The sequence below is a fragment of the Lontra canadensis genome, unplaced genomic scaffold (genome assembly GCF_010015895.1).
Source record: "Lontra canadensis isolate GAN:19392208 unplaced genomic scaffold, GSC_riverotter_1.0 scaffold23, whole genome shotgun sequence".
Lineage (NCBI taxonomy): Eukaryota > Metazoa > Chordata > Mammalia > Carnivora > Mustelidae > Lontra > Lontra canadensis.
The window spans coordinates 10359127-10376748 of NW_022631017.1; the positions used below are offsets into that span (position 1 = coordinate 10359127).

Here is a 17622-nt window from a genome sequence, read left to right on the forward strand (position 1 = left end):
TCAACAGTAAGCGCCAATAAATGAAACACAAAACAACTTATTTCTTTTGCTGTAACTCTCTGTAAAAAAAAAAAAAAAGTCTTATGAAGAAAAAGTCAGGTCTTTAAACAAGAAATCCTATGAAAATGGAACAAACTTCCTTCCTGTCCCACAGGGCACTTTAAACACAAAAATAGGACCTCATATATTCACCTGAACATCCAAATTATCTTCAAAATACAGTTATCTGATGGAGATGACCATAGTTTGGATTACATTCTGGCTTAAGGAGTAACTTGATAAAAAAGATGGAAGGACAAAAGGGAATCTTCTGGCAGTCTGTCGCCAAGGAAAGTGAACTTTTTCTTTCACAATATACTCATTCTTGGCAGGAATGTTGTGAGAATTAACAAGGGAACATGTGCAAAACATTCTGAGCTTTTGGAAGAAACGAAACCTCTCTCTAGTAATCTGAAAGTATGAAATGCTTTAACTCTCACATTCTAACCAAAAGCAACCTGAGACTTGGCGGCACTTCTCTTTGCTGACTGTAGATACCCTGAAGCTCGACAAAGCCACACACAGCTTCACTTCATTTTTCTCTGCTTAAATACCACAATGATCACAGTGCGTTCTCCCCCCCACCCCCCACCTAAAGATTACAAAGAGTTTAAATGTTAATAGTGCTATGTGGCTAAAAGCCAGCATCTAAAGAAAAGCCTTTCTCACCTAGCTCACAAATACAATCTGATCTTTCATTTGCCATTACTGCTCCTTTCTGCAATCTGCTTATTAGACTCACAGTTCTCACAAAGCAGTTTCTTAAAAAGAGTTCCCACTCTCATTTTGATGGTTACAGACCAACCACTCTAAAGGTCTGTCCACCTCTCTAAATTACAATACCCTCTAACCAAAAAGTAGTCACTTGAAAAACAGAGACATAATCAACCATTCAGGCCTTAATGTATAAAGGCCACGTACTAATGTGTCTAATGCTAATCTTTGTACCTAATTGTCAAAGTACTAAGTACTTTGTACTAAAGTACAAAGAAATGACATATTCGAGGTCAATTTTCTGAGTGTACACGCATTTCTAAAATACTAATTCTAATTTCTAAAATACTAATTCTAAAATACTTGACTACATACCTTTAATATTATATATATTTCTCTGTGTACTTGCTGGTTTATGTGCATAGACTAATATATAATTATGAAATAAGTTTGGAAAACAAATTTTAAAAGGCTGAGATGAAGAGCTTTTATTATTTTCTCCTCATACCTCAGAGACTATTATTATATGCCCTTCTTCAGAGATCACTCATTTAAAGAACCACTTGAGGGGCACCTGGGTGGCTCAGTGGGTTAAAGCCTCTGCCTTCGGCTCGGGTCATGATCCCAGGGTCCTGGGATGGAGCCCAGCATTAGGCTCTCTGCTCAGCAGGGAGCCTGCTTCCTCCTGTCTCTCTCTCTCTGCCTGATTCTCTGCCTACTTGTGATCTCTAGCTGTCAAATAAATAAATAAAAATCTTAAAAAAGAACAACCACTTGATTCTAGCCTAAGTATCCTTTTTCTAATATAACATCATCATCATCATCATCATCATTATTATTATCTTTAGAGATGGAGGTCATAGGGGGAGTAGAGGAGAATCTTAAGCAGTAGAGAGAGAATCTTAAGCAGGTTTCACATCCAGCATGGAGCCCAACATGGGACTTGATCTCACAACCCTGCGATCATAACCTGAGCCAAAATCAAGAATCAGACACTTAACCAAGTGAACCATCATCCAGGTGCCCCTATAATGTCATTATTATGCTAGGAGCTGCTTTAGGTCCAAACTTGTATGGACAGATTGGCTGGGAAGAGTTGATATAGTCTAATACAGAGGGTCTCACTCTACAGCTCATAAGAAATAACATGTGGTTGTAAAGTAATTATTTACTGATCACCTACACCTGAAGCCCACATCTGAGAGATCTTTAGGAGAACTAAAGATATTCTTTAGTTGCGGTACCCACTATGGCAGAAGAACCACAGGGCATGTCTTAGAAGCACTGCATCCTACTCTTGAAGACTAGACATAAAGAAAAGAATACAAGATACTCCAGCCACACAACAGTAAGTAACTGGTGGTGATTCCCCCCACAAAAAATGCCCAGAATCCCCACAATGGGCAACCTTCTCATTCCAGCACAGAAAGATGGAAACAAAGACAGTAAATCTGTGATTCTCAAAGCAAATCACTTAATTTATCTCTGAAAGTGATGAAGCTCTGTCCTCTGAAGTCAGGACCCTTCTGTGTAAGTCAGAAGCCATTTGGTTAGTTTAACAAGCCTGAGGGGACACAGGCAGGCTTTCGAAAAGAAGTATCACACTAGGAAATCTCAACTTTCCTTCAGGCTTTTTGGGAGTGACCTGCACAGTGCATTAATTTCCTTCCAAGCCAGAAAGTCTCAATCTCTTTTTAGTTAAGAGGTATTATATTCACCTAAAAGGAGGCCTGGGAATGTGTGATTGAGAACTCAATGCCTCCCTCATCACGTGCCTTCTACCCTCAGTTCCTGATAAAGTACTGACATGCAACAAAAAATGTGATCAACAGTATCAATTAATGAAACTAGATACGGCAATCCATTCTGTTAAAAATAACTTCTATTCTACTCTTCTTTCTGCCTAAGATACATATTAATGTGATACCAACACCATCAACACCACACAGAATCTTTAGTGATTATAGTATGGTAGCAGGTCCCATTATTGAAGATTATGTGAGCTTTATATCTATTATTTCTCAAATCAAACCTATGAGAAAGAGTTTTCATCCCATTTTTCAGATGAAGAACACATTTTGAGATGTTAACTTATTTACCCCAAATCACATTTTGTTAAGTGGCTAACCTAGGATCTGACATCAGATCTGTTTCTAGAACTCAACATTTTTAGAACCACTTCACAATATGCAATGTTTCAAAATCCCGTTTTTCTTTCTCCATATTTCACCAATGATATGTTTTTCCACTGACTGGCTGGGAGTATAAGTGATTACAGTAAAATGTGATAAGCAGTAACATTATGTGGTGGGAAACAACACAGGCTTTAGCATCTGAGAGATCTGTGTTCAACAAAGTGATGGTGACCAGAGGGGAGGTGGGTGGTGGCATGGGTGAAATAGGTGATTAGGATTAAGATAATACTTAGCAGGATGAGCACTGAGTAATGCAGAGAAATGCTGAATTGCTATACTGTACACCTGAAACAAATATAACATTGTATGTTACCTATACTGGAAATTAAATTTAGAAACAACAAAAGAATAAAAGATCTGTGTTCAAGTCCTGACTCTATTACTTACTAGCAATATTACCACCCCAGAAAAACTTAACTTTCTGAGTGCCCATTTTTGTCATCTATAAAAGAGGAATAATTTTCTTGCAGAACCGTTCTGAAGATTAAGGGAACATGTATATAAAACATATTGAATGGTGCCTGGTAATTTAGTAAGCATGCAGTAAATGCTGTGATTATTTTCAGATAAACGAAATTGTATGGAAGCAGAGAGAGGGAAGAGATCTGCCTAGAAACTGAAGAGATCTGCCTAGAAAAAAAAGCACATGATATTCAGGAAGGTTCCTACTAATATCAGTGTCTACGCTGAGCACATGAGTCTCCTTTCTAAATCTCTCCGATGACCCAATGTACTTGAAGCCCATTCCTTGACTACCTCAACATGTTAGTAGTGCCAATGGTAAACTCTACTCTGAGAACCAAGACTGGAAGAAAGGAATGAAGAAAGACTAAAGTACACTGGTGCATGTTAAGTGTTGGGCCTGAAATAAAAGGACTCTGAGTGTTTTCAAGCTTCTGGCTAGAGTGGGTATAGGAAGCTGGCTCTCTAACTTCCCACTGATCAGTCAGGATGGCCTTACCCAAGGGCACAGCTTTCTTCTATCTCAACCACAACTACCCAGGAGAGCTCAGGTACTGGGCACAGGAAGGATGAGAGCATACTAGTACAATCTCATGTCCTCCCTGCCCCGCCTCAAAATTGGTAGAGAAGAGTAAAACTAAATTCCTTAAGAGTTCAATGCCTGGACGTTACTCTGAAACCATGCAAGGACAGGCCCTGTTTCAGGTTTATCATCAAAACTAGGAGCATTTAAAGGGACTGAGGCTTCAGTTTAACTTTGTACACAGAAATGGTTTGTGTTATTTCTGCTGGGGAGTTAAAAGGACTTTTTAAGTTATGGAAAAGACTCTAACAGTGACCTCTGAAAAAAAACAATATAATTACTTTGACTCTTCCAAATAAAATTTTTAAGATATTTTAAATAGCAGGCAGCATTACTAGAAAAGGCAAATAGTGTTTAAAATAAACTAAGCTACAGACTAAGGGAGCAATGGGCATTACAACTGCTCTTTAGAAAGCTACAATATTCATGACTTCATGTTTAATACAAATGTCACAGATGCACAGAAGTGTGTTTGGGATTCCATGCACCTAAAAAGAATGATTTCAGCATACCCCTCAGCTTTAAGATGAATGGGAGAAAATAATTTTCTAAAACTATTAGGATACTTTAATTGTCAAGTTAAAACACTATCTGTACTACAAAAATTCTTTAACACTTCAGCTCCACTATTTAAATAATGTTTTTGTAGTAGGTCCAAGACTTAGACAAATTACACACAGGCCAGAAACTAGGCAATTATCTGTATTTTCTGTATATTTCATGTCTTAACAATATTCTTCAAACATGAAGTAGAAGATAAATTTTAATGTCCATCTTCTTGGTTCTAGCTGCCAGCATTAACTCAACTTGACCTCAAAGAGCACAACTCTGACCCCTGTTCACTCTACCTCACTCCCAATACTTAGCACGTAATACACCACTTGACAACTGATGGAAGAAATTAGAGAGTATCCTAGAAAGACACCATGTTAAAACCAGTAGCTAATTTCTATGAGGAATCCAGATAAGAATGAATCCAGATAAGAATGATGTACATACCTGTACCACAGGATCTTTTGGTTGGTGTGATTAACGAGACATGAGCTGTGTCTGTGCATGGCCCACCTAGAAACAGAAAGGCAGGCACGTCAGTCAGGACATATCTTCTACATGCCCAAAGTTGCTATCTTGGATAAAGAGAAACTGAAAACAAAGCAGGGATCAACCTGAAAATATGCATGAAGAGGAGCAGTGGGAAAGATGGGAGGTGGCTGGTGGTGGTGGTAATGGAAGGTTAATTCTAAGGACCCTATTTCAGTTCAGCTATTTAGAGCATAGGTCCATATTCTTTCTATACCATAACATGCTTTTCATAAAAAACAATGGAGTTTCAAAATGTTCAGAAGTTGAGGATAAAATTTTAATTAGAATTCCAATCCACATGAGAGGAAACTACCAGGTAAGTTTGGGGAGATGAGTTTCTCCACAGAGCCAAAGCAGGAGCACTCCCTCTGAAGTTGATCTCAGCGGTCATCCCACCTTTGAATTTATTGCAAAACTAGCCTTATTTAAAGAGGGGAAACTCCCTAAGGAACAAAACACTGTTTTATAAAAAACTAAGGATCATTTTAATATATAAAGAGAATTAGTGAACAAGGAAGAATATCTAGCTTAATTATAAGAATATGACAGGAAGAGAGGCCTCTTATGGAATCTTTGTGAGCCCAGATATCTGGTAGGTAAGCGTAAGTCAAGAGTATGCAAGAGATACAGTCAGTTACTGGGTGAGGGCTTGAAAAGCAGTAATTTCACTCTCCAGAATCAGGACCACCAACAAATTCTTAAGTTGATACTGATATATACTCCAACCGTCCCATGTTGGGGACCATGCCCTACCTTGTGAAATAGGAAGCTGCTGTATAAACATGAATACCAATGTTTCTCGACATGCCCTATGAGGGCCAGTGATGATGACCATAAAGGAATAAAACACACAAGCAAATGTTACAGTATTTTGAAAAGGTTCCTCAGGTGATGATGACTGGCAAAGGGAAACATGATTTCTTGGCATACTTGTATGCCAACTATGACAAGACTTCTTATCACAGAAGTTACCCATTAAAAAGAAAAAAGAAGAAAGAGCTCTGAGCCTTATTCTTAGATTTTATGCCACCAATATCCATGGGTTTTGGGACCCAGAGATCCCACCTAAGAAGTTCATTAGTCCACTTTATCCTACACCAAGGCTGTAACAGCAGCGAACTTTAGTGGGTTTAAGACACAGAGGGGGAAAAAGGAAAAGGAAGGAAAAACCGAGTTGAGTGTATTGTTACTGTCAAAGAGTACTTAGAAAATGCTACTGTGTGCCACCACATGGGATAGTCTCAGGGAGCTTATAATCCTTTTAGGAAGGCAAGATTTGTGTACATAAATAAAGAACAATACTTGACAGTAATAAAGAGTTAAATGTGAAATGACTAAGTGCCAAAGAATATGGAACAAACAATAAATGCTAAATGTAATCAGGAAGAACAATACTCAATGTCGGCCAGCATCTCCTGGAAATACTCAAAAATTTGAAAATGAGGCAAGAATAAACGGAAAGTTATGAAGGCCATAGAGAGCAAGGTGTTTCAGTTGAAAAATTTTTCCACAAACATTACAGTCACTAGAGAAAGCTTAACATACTGAAATTCCAGAGTCCAAATGGACAACTGTGACATTAAAAATAGGCAACATGATGCTGGGGGGAGTGGGGTTGAGGGAGGGTATGTGCTATGGTGAGTGCTGTGAAGTGTGTAAACCTGGCGATTCACAGACCTGTACCCCTGGGGATAAAAATACATTATATGTTTATTAAAAAATAATAATAATAAATTAAAAATTTTTTTTTAAAAATAGGCAACATGAAGTGACAATGAACTGTAGGAAAATTTGACACAAATTCCATATCTATTAAGAACTCTCTGGATAATGGCTTCTACAGCTACATAAAAACACTTTGGCTTTTGCCTCCATGTGAGGTTTGTGATTTGGGTTTTTGTTGTTAACTGAAGCATTCTTATTTCTAGGGAATTACAGGCTGTTATAAAGACTTAATTTAAAGTCGTGCAACTACCTCCTACTTGCTGAGTAATCCGGGATAAGTTTAACAAAAAAGCAAGGACAGTAAATTGCCTATAAGCCACAGTGTTGATGAGACAGTCTGTACAAAAAGACTTCCTAAAGTATAAAGCTTTATACTATGTGACACTTTATCACCAGATTTTATGTTCCCAAGAGCCAAGACCCACCTTGTCATCTATTCTTGGGTTATGACTATGTGAACAGTGGGCAATTAATAGTGTTTATTAAGTAACCACTAACAAGCTGCTTAATGAAATCAGGAGAGTAATGTGTCTTTTTAAAAAAATCTTTTTTTTCTTAATTGAGGTATTACAAGGGGTGCCTGGCTGGCTCAGTCGGTAGAGCATATAACTCTTGATCTTGGGTTCATGAGTTCAATCGCTGCATTGGGAGCGGTTTACTTGATTAAAAAAAAAAAAAAAAAGTTCAAGAGGTATTACAGAAAGCATGAAATACTACAATGAAGTGCACAAATCTTAAATAGACACACTGAAGGGTTTTAACATATATGTATTTGTGTAACAACCATCAGATAAAAATATTAGAACATCTCCAGAATCTAGAAAGGTCAAAGGGGCATTTTCAAAATAGAGATTCCCAGACCCAGACTCTGGAAATTTTGATGCAATAGGTGGGGGTGGGCAAAGAACTGATTTTAGCGCACAATTTAAAAACATCTGAACACAATGTAAATATTAACAGCCCAATCAGTTCCAATTTCTGATAACATTTTCTTTAACTCCAAGCTCACTATCTGGCCAATATCACTGAGTACCCACAACATGGTGAGCTGCAAGGAGCGCAAGATTCCATAACTATCAGAATACATTTTTAAAAGGACATAAAATAATCCATCCAGTAAAATTATGAGAGAAGGGAGGACTTGGTCAAAGCCCCTAAAGAAATTTAGCTGGGACGCATTAATTAACACTACCATATTTACAAAGGTAATCTTTACCTCTATCTGTGGCTTCAGAGTTGATCGTTTTTAAAATTCCTAATGAATGAATTTCTGTAGGTTTTGGCAAATACGCAAATAACTTTAAGGCTACCTTGCACATCTCAATATGCATCATCATGAAAGTGTTCTCCAGAGAGCTTGTTAAACTAACAACCCAATCCAATGTATTCACTACATTATAGAAAAGTACAAATGGAACCACAGTTGAGCCAAAACAAATTGACAGCATGAGTAACTAGCAGTGATAATATATCCTAGCTTTGATAACTGGACAATATTATAAACAGAAAGCTTGGAATTAAGTTTGGTCTGGAAGACTATAACCTATGAAACTCTTTAAAATCCATAATGGATGCATATGAGCACTGCACATATATTCTACACTAATTGTGCTGTCATACAAAATTCCTATACTCCCAAATAAAACAGTTATCACAGGAGATTATATCTACTTCTACACAATTATAGATCTTCCTCAACTTATTGGGTTATGTCCCAATAAAGCCATCATAAGTTGAAAATTGTAAGGTGGAAATGCATTTAATACACCTAACCTACTAAATATTATAGTTAGCATAGCTTATCTTAAGTGTGCTCAGAACACCTCCCTTAACCTCCAGTTGGGCAAAATCATCGAACACAAAGCCTATAGTCTTGAATACCTCATGTTATTTATTGAACAATGTACTGAAGGTGAAAAACAGAAGGGTTGTGTGGGTACAGAATGGTTCTAAGTGTATGGCTGTTTACCCTTGTGAAGGTGAAGCTAACTGGGAGCTGTTCTCCCTGCTGCTGCCCAGCACCATGAGAGGGTATCATACCATATGCCATTAGCCTGGGGAAAGATCCAAATTCAAAGTTCGCCCAAGAAAAGATCCAGATTCAAAGTTCAAATATGGTTTCCACTGAATGCATATGGCTTTCACACCATCCTAAAGTCTAAAAATCTTAAATTGAACCACTGTTAGGTCAGGGATCATCTATAATTCCAAATCAATTCTGTTAAAATGAAAACAGAAAATTAAGGACCACTCAAGGGGAACCTTTTCAAGTTTTTGTCTACAACAATAAAAATACAACATGGGTGCCATGTGGATATAGCAAACAAAATAATTTTGAGAGTTAATATAAGGGTCAAAGTCAGGGCACTTGCTCTATCAAGGAATGGACTTGGCTTTTCTTTACTGAGCTTTCTAATGCCTAAGGGTAGCAAATGGTCCAATAAGTCACTGTAAACCCTGCTCTAATTTTGGCCCTTCTTCCTCTTTGCGAACAGGAGGGTAGACAGAGCTAATAGCTGAAGAGCAAGGTGAGGAAGCCTCTTCATAATTGCATTCTATAAATGAATGTGATGAATGTGTATGTGCATGTGTTTTACGTGTTCAGTGTGATCACAGTTCAGAAAAGAAATATATTTCTAAGCACAGAATTATTTACACCATTACCCTGTAGTGTATGGTAGTGGCAAGCGAGTTTGGAAAATAAGTTCTGGGTTTTTAAGTATTAAAAAAAAAAAAAAACCCACAGTTAAAATTCCTTGTTTAATGAAAGGCTCTCTGGGGATTCTGAACCAAATGATATTAAGATTAACCAAACGAAACTAACTTTTAGGCAATTACTATAAGTTCTCTTTGCTTTCTTTTGCTATAGTGTATTAAATATCTTTTTTCCAATTTCCTCATTATCTGCAGATATTTAATGACAGATTATCATTTTGCATTTGATGTTATATTCAAGGACTTCTTCCTAAGTTTCAACAATTTAGAGCCTGAAATTTACAAGTAAATAATGTCTGTGGTAGTTTGTGGTTTGTGACCAGAAGTCAGAATACGCTATTCTGTCTTCTAGGGATGTTTCTATTCTTGTATTAAAGGTGTCATACATAATGTAGCACTATGGATTGCATTTGCAATTCCACGTGAGAGGCATGAAATATAATTCTTCAGCTGTATTCCCAACAAGAAATCTTTATAGCATTTCTAAAAGTATAGTGGATTTTCTTGGAGAAACAGTACTAATTTCAGGCCTGTACAGTTGAAGACAGGGGCCAACTCTGCATACTAACTTCACTATAACCTGCAAATCCAGAAAGACTGAACAAAGGTATCTATTAACTACCGAACACTCATATTTCAAGCTGAAGTGTTAGAATTCTCAAATTTTCTGTCAGCCTCCTATGGAGTTAACAGTCAAAAAAACCTCGGAGCCTACCCATGTAGTAGTCAGTCCCACAGACTGGTTGAAGACTACAACTCAAGGAGGAAGCAGAGAACACGATCCTGGAAGCAGCTGTGTTTAGGATGGCAATCATCTTAGGCACTCCAAATCTAAGGCTAAGTAAATACAGAAAAACAGTATTTCTCCTTAACCTTGAAAATAACGGAGATCAACAATCTACCCAGAAAGGGTTTCTTAAAACAGCTGTGATGACTGGTTATTTTTGGTTCCTAGATCCACAGGGTTCATTGGCTGCAGTTATACCATGTGTTAAAGCACAGCAATTAGGAAAAATGGACTGTCAAGGAGTCAGTCAGCTAAAAACTGCCAGAAGTTCAATAATCAAACAAATATTCTACTATCAGCTCTTTCATGGTAACTGGAAAACATTAATACACAAAAATAGCCATTCCTTTGCAGATTTATAACACTTCACTATTCTTGCTTAATTAACATGACATTTACATAACAGTATCTAATTAATTTCCAACTAAAGGCACTATGGGCTAATTAGAAATGCATCATCCTTTTTAACCAGCTTCAATTCCACTCTCTCATAATCTGCACACTGTTTACCATGCAACATCTCACTTCTCTAGGCTCAGTGTTCAAAACGTGTTTTCTGACAGCAGCTTCAAGAGGTACAATTCTCCTCCCTCTCAAGAGATTTATAAAACCTTATCAAGAGTTTTTTGATGAAGCAACTTATAACCAAAACAAAATATGGGGTGCCTGGGTGGCTCAGTGGGTTAAACCTCTGCCTTTGGCTCAGGTCATGATCTCAGGGGTCCTGGCCTTGAGCCTGCATCGGGCTCTCTGCTCAGCAGGGAGCCGGCTTCTCCCTCCCTCTCTGCCAAATAAATAAATAAAAACTTAAAAAAAAAAAAAAAAGTAAACAACAACAAAAAAACCCCAAGCCAAAAAAAATACAAAACAACAACAAAAAAAACCCCTATGTGATGGAGACAGTAAAATAAACTCTACACTGTCTCCTGATATGGCTATATTAAGAATGTAAAGCTATCTTTTTTTTTTTTTAAGATTTTGTTTATTTATTTGACAGAGACAGAGACAGCGAGAGAGTAAACACAAGCAGGGGGAGTGGAAGAGGGAGAAGGAGGCTTTCCACTGAGTGGGGAGCCTGATGTGGGGTTCTATCCCAGGACCCTGGGATCATGACTTGAGCTGAAGGCAGATGTTTAATGATTGAGCCACCCAGGCGCCCCATAAATCTTTTAAAAATATTTGAAGAATCTATATTTCAGGGCACCTAGGTGGCTCAGTTAGTTAAGCATTTGCCTTTGGCTCAGGTCATGATCCCAGGGTCCTGAAATGGAGCCCCTGCATCATGCTTCCCCCTTAGCTGGGAGTTTGCTTCTCCCTCTACCTCCCCCACCCAGCTTGTGTACTCTCTCTCTCGTTCACTCTCTCTCAAGTAAATCAATAAAATCTTAAAAAAAAAAAAATCTGTATTTCTTCAGTAGCAAAAAGATTCGGTCTTTAAAAGCCTTCAATACATACATGGAGACATAAAATAATAAATGGTAAGAAATAAACAGTAAGAAATGAGTATCAGGAACAGATCAAAATGCACAAGAATATAAGTCATCTCCTTCAGAAAAGAAAAGGTGATCCTCCAACCTCATCTTAAATGTGCAATTCACGAACTGTTTTAATAAGAAAGAACACACCTAATCTGTCTACATAATTGAGTTTGAAAAGCACCATCGATTAAAAATAAGAATACATAAAGATATAATGAGTGGGAATCTAAGTTTACAGAAAATCTTCAGCACAGATAATAGCCCTCCCATTTCTCCAAATGAAACTACCAAATTAAACCATTTACAAAGCTTGTTACAGAATGCAAGTGTTACTTTCTCAGTTGGAAGTTCTAATCCTGACTTATTGCATGATCTCTCATACCATTTAGATCTAAATTAGGGATTCATGAGAAGGAGATTTTCAAAGTGGGTCAGAAGTTGCTACTGGTAGCTATCTGTTTTGCTCATAAGGGGCTTCTCAACAAAATTTCATTACCATTCTACCCCTGCTACCCTAAACAAATTATAGTGCTGGGCAGCTCTGCAAATGTTAGCGTATGTTTGTATGTGAGTATGCTTATTAGCCTATTTCTCAACAGAAATAACATTAAAAACTCTCCCACACCACTCTCCCCCCAGGGAAGAACACTTTAAAAAAAAAAAAATGAAATCAGGAATGCTTTCTACTTGCCTAGTACTGATGGGACTCTTTTAGAGGAGTTAAAGTGGACATTTCTGAAGGGGCCAGGGGATGTGCTTTGGAAGAAATATTCTCTCTTGACCCAGCAATGACCTTAAATGGAATGAGCCTCAAGGGCAAGAGCAAAGTCTTACTCATTTTCGTAATCTAGCACATTAGGTGTTCAAAAATATATTTTTCACTGCTGAATGAAAATGATCCAGGCCAAAAGCAATTACTGAACATACAAAACTATTCAAAAGGAAAATGGAACTATTATATATATAGTTGATTTTCACCACAGTTACATGTTGATCTAGCACAGCAGTTGTCAAACATTTTGGTCTTGGGACCTTTCCCCCAACAAAAAAAAAAATTTAATTTATTTTAAAGAGAGAGGGAGAGAGCATAGAACTAGGGGAGAAGCAGAGGGACAGGGCCAAGTAGACTCTGTGCTCAGTGCAGAGCTACATGTGGGGCTCAATTATGGAAACCTGAGATCATAACCTTAGCCAAAATCAAGAGTCAGATGCTCAATCAACTGAACCACTCAGGTGTCCCCTTGGGATCTTTTTTATACTTAAAAATTATTAAAGATACTAGCAAGTTTCTGTTTATGTGGGCTATACCTATTGATATGTACCTGATCTGAAATTAAAACTGAAAACATTTTAGTAATATAACTTCATTTAAAATTCACAAAAATAACTACATGTCAACATAAAAACATACTGTTATAAAAAGAAATTATACAATTTTTAAGAAAATTATGAGAGCTGCCCGTCTTAAAGGAAGACATCTGACTTTTCACATCCACATGTGCATTCAATTTTAAATTAGGGCTATCAAGAAAATCCACCCTTCCACAGATACGTAGTTGGAAAAGGAAGGACCCAATGGACTCCTGAATGGGTCTTAGGAACCTCTATAAGTCCCCTTTGAGAACCACTGATATAGAACAAAACAATGAACCTAAAGGTTAATACACTTTCCACTTTCTCCATACCTTCCTCACATGCCAATTGGTTTATTCTGGTCTTAGAGAAACCAACTGGATGCATCAGCATTAATAACAGTAAAATGTCTAGCCTCTTCTCCATAAAATGTTAACTATTTGAGGAAACAAAGAAAGGCAAGGGGAAGTGGAAAACTCTACATTCATATCAACCCAGGATATTCCATTTCTACTACTTACATACATTTATATATACATTTCTACTACTTGTAATCATGTAAAAACATGATTCAAGGAATTAAAAAAATTGAGCCATTAAATGTTTGATTTCAGCTTTTCAGATATGATCTCTCACCCAGAAACTTTTTATAACTAAAACAGAGCTTCCAATATATTAAAAAACTGAAAATACCGGACACCAAAATTCCAAAATGTGATAAAGTCCAATAGCAATTAACACTGAAATTCTAAGACACCACCATCTTAGGGATCAAAACTAGAACCCTTTTTTTAGAGGTCAAAAATATCACCTGGCTAATAGTTCTACTTTTAGATACTTGTTTCTCTCTGTGATAAAGCATATTTAATATGGATATGAAATCAGGAGCTGTCACTTCTTCAATTTAGGCTTCAGTTCTGACTATTTACAGGTATAACTAACACCCCAAACAGATTTCTGTATTTGCATTTTACCATCAACATGAGCATGAATCTCATAACAACATTAATGGAGAAACCACTCAGCAATAGAAGAACTTTTATTTTTGACATAGTTCAGCTACCAAGAACGTTCTCATAATCTTGGACCGCATCAGCAACTGCAACACTGCAATGCCTTCCTTGGAAAGGGAGGTGACTTGTACATGTTCTTCAAAAAAAGCTTCAGAGAAAATGGAAAAAGACTTCTACTTATCTCATAGGTATTGCCCTATGGACATTTAAAAAGAATTTTGAATACAGGACCCTTCTCCTTGGTCCTTGGCTGAGCCTCCCCTATAGGTCACCATACCACGGCGGGCAAAGCGCCCACAGTGACACTGAATGGAGGGTCTTTGTGTCTAACCATCTTATTTTACAGAAATGACTGCTAACAGGTCTTGCTAAAGGGACCTCCCTTTGCAAAAATAATAGCTGAAAATGCCACGATTTGAATCATCTAGGAAAGTGTTTATACAGTTTATGTAGTGTAGAAAAGTATTATGTATGTAGAAAAGTGTTTATACTGAGTTCATACCGTTTATATTTTGGAATTTAAAAATGTCCTTACAAAGATGGCATCTATTGCTTTTATAAAATCTAAAAAAACGTCCTTTTGATAGATCAAAAAGTGAAATAGTTTATGAAATCACACAGCATGTGAAGAGAAAATGGAAGTTATATGTAATCATTTTTGGCATTGGCAGCTAAGAATTTTAGAAGTTCACAAACAATTAAAATATAAGGTTAAAATAACTACTTCTAACACACCCAAATAGATGCCCCTACACACTTCTGTCATAATAAAGCTTACATTTAGTTTAAATTCAGCACAGTTTCACCCATTACCTGCATCTACACGAAAGAAAAATATGACAACCACAAAGGGCTAAAACTGTGTGAAATGTAGCTGTTCACAGTGACCTTTACTTTCATAGCAAAGTACAAAGCACTTCATTTAAGAACATAAAACAAAAATCTGCATTTGCAGAGAGGGGGGCAGTGACAATGTTGCTTCAAAACCTAATCTGATTATCAGTAACTGTATAATCTCCTAGGTGCCTAATGAAATCTTTATGGGAAACAAGTTTTTCGATTTGCAGACTTCTTAAGGGACCCTTAAACATGAGTGTTTAAAGTCTGGTAGTCTTCTGTCTGGCAAAGGGGAATCCTGAAGGGGTAATTCAGGTGACAAAAGAAATATGTAAGCAAAAACTGTTACTTCACAACAAGCAAGTAGCTATTTGCACAATGAAAGAAGGAAAGAAGGAAGGAAGAAAGGAAGGAAGGGAAGGAGGGAGGAAGAAGAGACAAAAAGACAGTCTTCCATTACTCCAAAAGCTCTGGTGGTTAAAAGAGATGAACTGTCACCACAACAAGGCAATCAAATTTCACACTTTGGAAGGGAAACTGCCTTTTTGAGTTCCTTCATCTTGGAGATACTGAATAGCACAGTCACAGAAAATAATAAAAGAATATTAAGTAAGTCGGGACGCCTGGGTGGCTCAGTTGGTTGGACGACTGCCTTCGGTTCAGGTCATGATCCTGGAGTCCCGGGATTGAGTCCCGCATCGGGCTCCCAGCTCCACGGGGAGTCTGCTTCTCTCTCTGACCTTCTCCTTGCTCATGCTTTCTCTCACTGTCTCTCTCTCAAATAAATAAATAAAATCTTAAAAAAAAAAAAAAAAAAAAGAATATTAAGTAAGTCGTTCCAAATCAGGTTCAGGCAATAACAAACCTCTCTTTAATGTACCAAAACATATGAAGTAGGTTTTGTAAAGGAAGAAGAATTAGAAAACTTTTCAAAGTGTTTAAATCAACAACCATTTACTGAGCATTACCTTGTCAAGCACTGTATTGGTTGCTCTGGGGAAGAGCAAAGCAACATACAATAAAGTCTCTGCTAATTCTGGGTTTACCCTATAAGCTGGGACAAGGAGATGACATTATCTGGCCAAAGAGCAACCAAAATAATATAGGATTAAATGTTACAGGTAAAAAATACAGGAATTCCTTGAAGGAAGCAAATCGTGTGGATAAAATGGTTTTGAGATGGCTTCTAATAGCATGAATAAAAATGGTAAGACAAGTGCCAGGATGTCTTCTGAGGACAAAAGGGACTACCTTGGCTCAGAGCTGAGCATCACTGATGAAATGGGTAGACAGATCAAATACAATGAGGGTCCAGATTCCAGGGGAGAATGCTTGAATCTGAATGACCAGACAGGTGATGATAAATCAACTGAAGAATTTCCCTTCTTGTTTAATGTTATCAATAGGAAACTCGTCTGGACTTGGACAAGATTAGAATCAAGATATGACCAAAAACAATGGTGACAGTGATAACTTCCCAGACCTTTAATATTTCTCCACTGAGTTAACTAAAGGATCATAACAAAGACAACCTAGGAAACAGAACCAGTATCAGAGTAAGAAAAACATTTAGTTTATGTACTTGGTATACTATGTACTCTAGAGTTAATAAATGAAAGTTATGTATTCCAGTAAATTTAGGTATCTAGATGAAACTGACATTTTTATTAACAGTATTATCAAAATTGACTTCAAATGAGGAACAAACTATGACTAGTCCAGTATCAGTATCAGGCCAATCAGTTTTATGAGTAAGTTCTTCAAGTTTTCAAATAATAGATACATTACATAAAATGAGAACATAAGACAAAAATTTCTTTACAGAACAGGAAAAGGTGAAAAGCCTTCTATAAGATTAAAGTAACTGATACCAAAACTAGACAGGCATAGCATATCCACCATATACAAAATTAACTCACTTATTAGAAACGTGTAACACCTAAAATAAAATTAGCATCTGAAGCTAGCAGTACACTAAAAGAACTAGTAGGGTTTAATTCAAGGAATGCAAAGATAGTTTGACCCCGGAAGTCCATTAAATTAAGAAGATTATATTCCTAAGGAGAACTCCAAATGATCATCTCCACAGATGCTAAAAAGGTACTTTAGAACATTCAACCCTCTTTTCAGATTTAAAAACAAAACAAAACAAAACAAAAAACAAAGTTAACAAACCATAAACAGAAGAATTTCCTTAAATTAGTGATATCTACATAAGAAAACCCTGCAGCAAATACTATATTGGTGAAATACTACTAGACGTAGTCCTATTACTTAGATTATTCCTATTACCTATTACTTAGAAAAAAAGAAAAAAATAAATAAAGCTGAAAAAAATAAGGTTTGAATAAATGAAAACAAATAAGATTCCTATATGAGAAGACCCTAGAGTCTATTAAAATGTCAATTATTCCGAAATCAATCTATGGATTCAATATAATCCCAATCAAAATCACACTGTAACTGTTAATACAGCTTGATAAACTAAGTATAAATTCATCAAGAAGAGAAAATACAAAAGAATAGCCAACAAAATCTAGAAAAAAATAATCTAAGGGGACTGACTCTATCAGATAGCAATACATACCACAAAGCTATATTCCAGTCTTAGGAATATATAAGTAGACCAACAGAACAA

General features: G+C 36.8%; 1 protein-coding gene across 1 annotated transcript in view; it reads right to left on the bottom strand.

Moving 5' to 3' along the window:
• ZFAND3 (zinc finger AN1-type containing 3) overlaps positions 1-17622 on the bottom strand; it is a 340568-nt gene that overhangs the window by 52812 nt on the left and 270134 nt on the right. The window contains exon 4 of the mRNA XM_032862310.1: positions 4993-5058. Within this exon, the coding sequence (XP_032718201.1) occupies positions 4993-5058 (66 nt within the window). The remainder of the gene's footprint in view (positions 1-4992; positions 5059-17622) is intronic.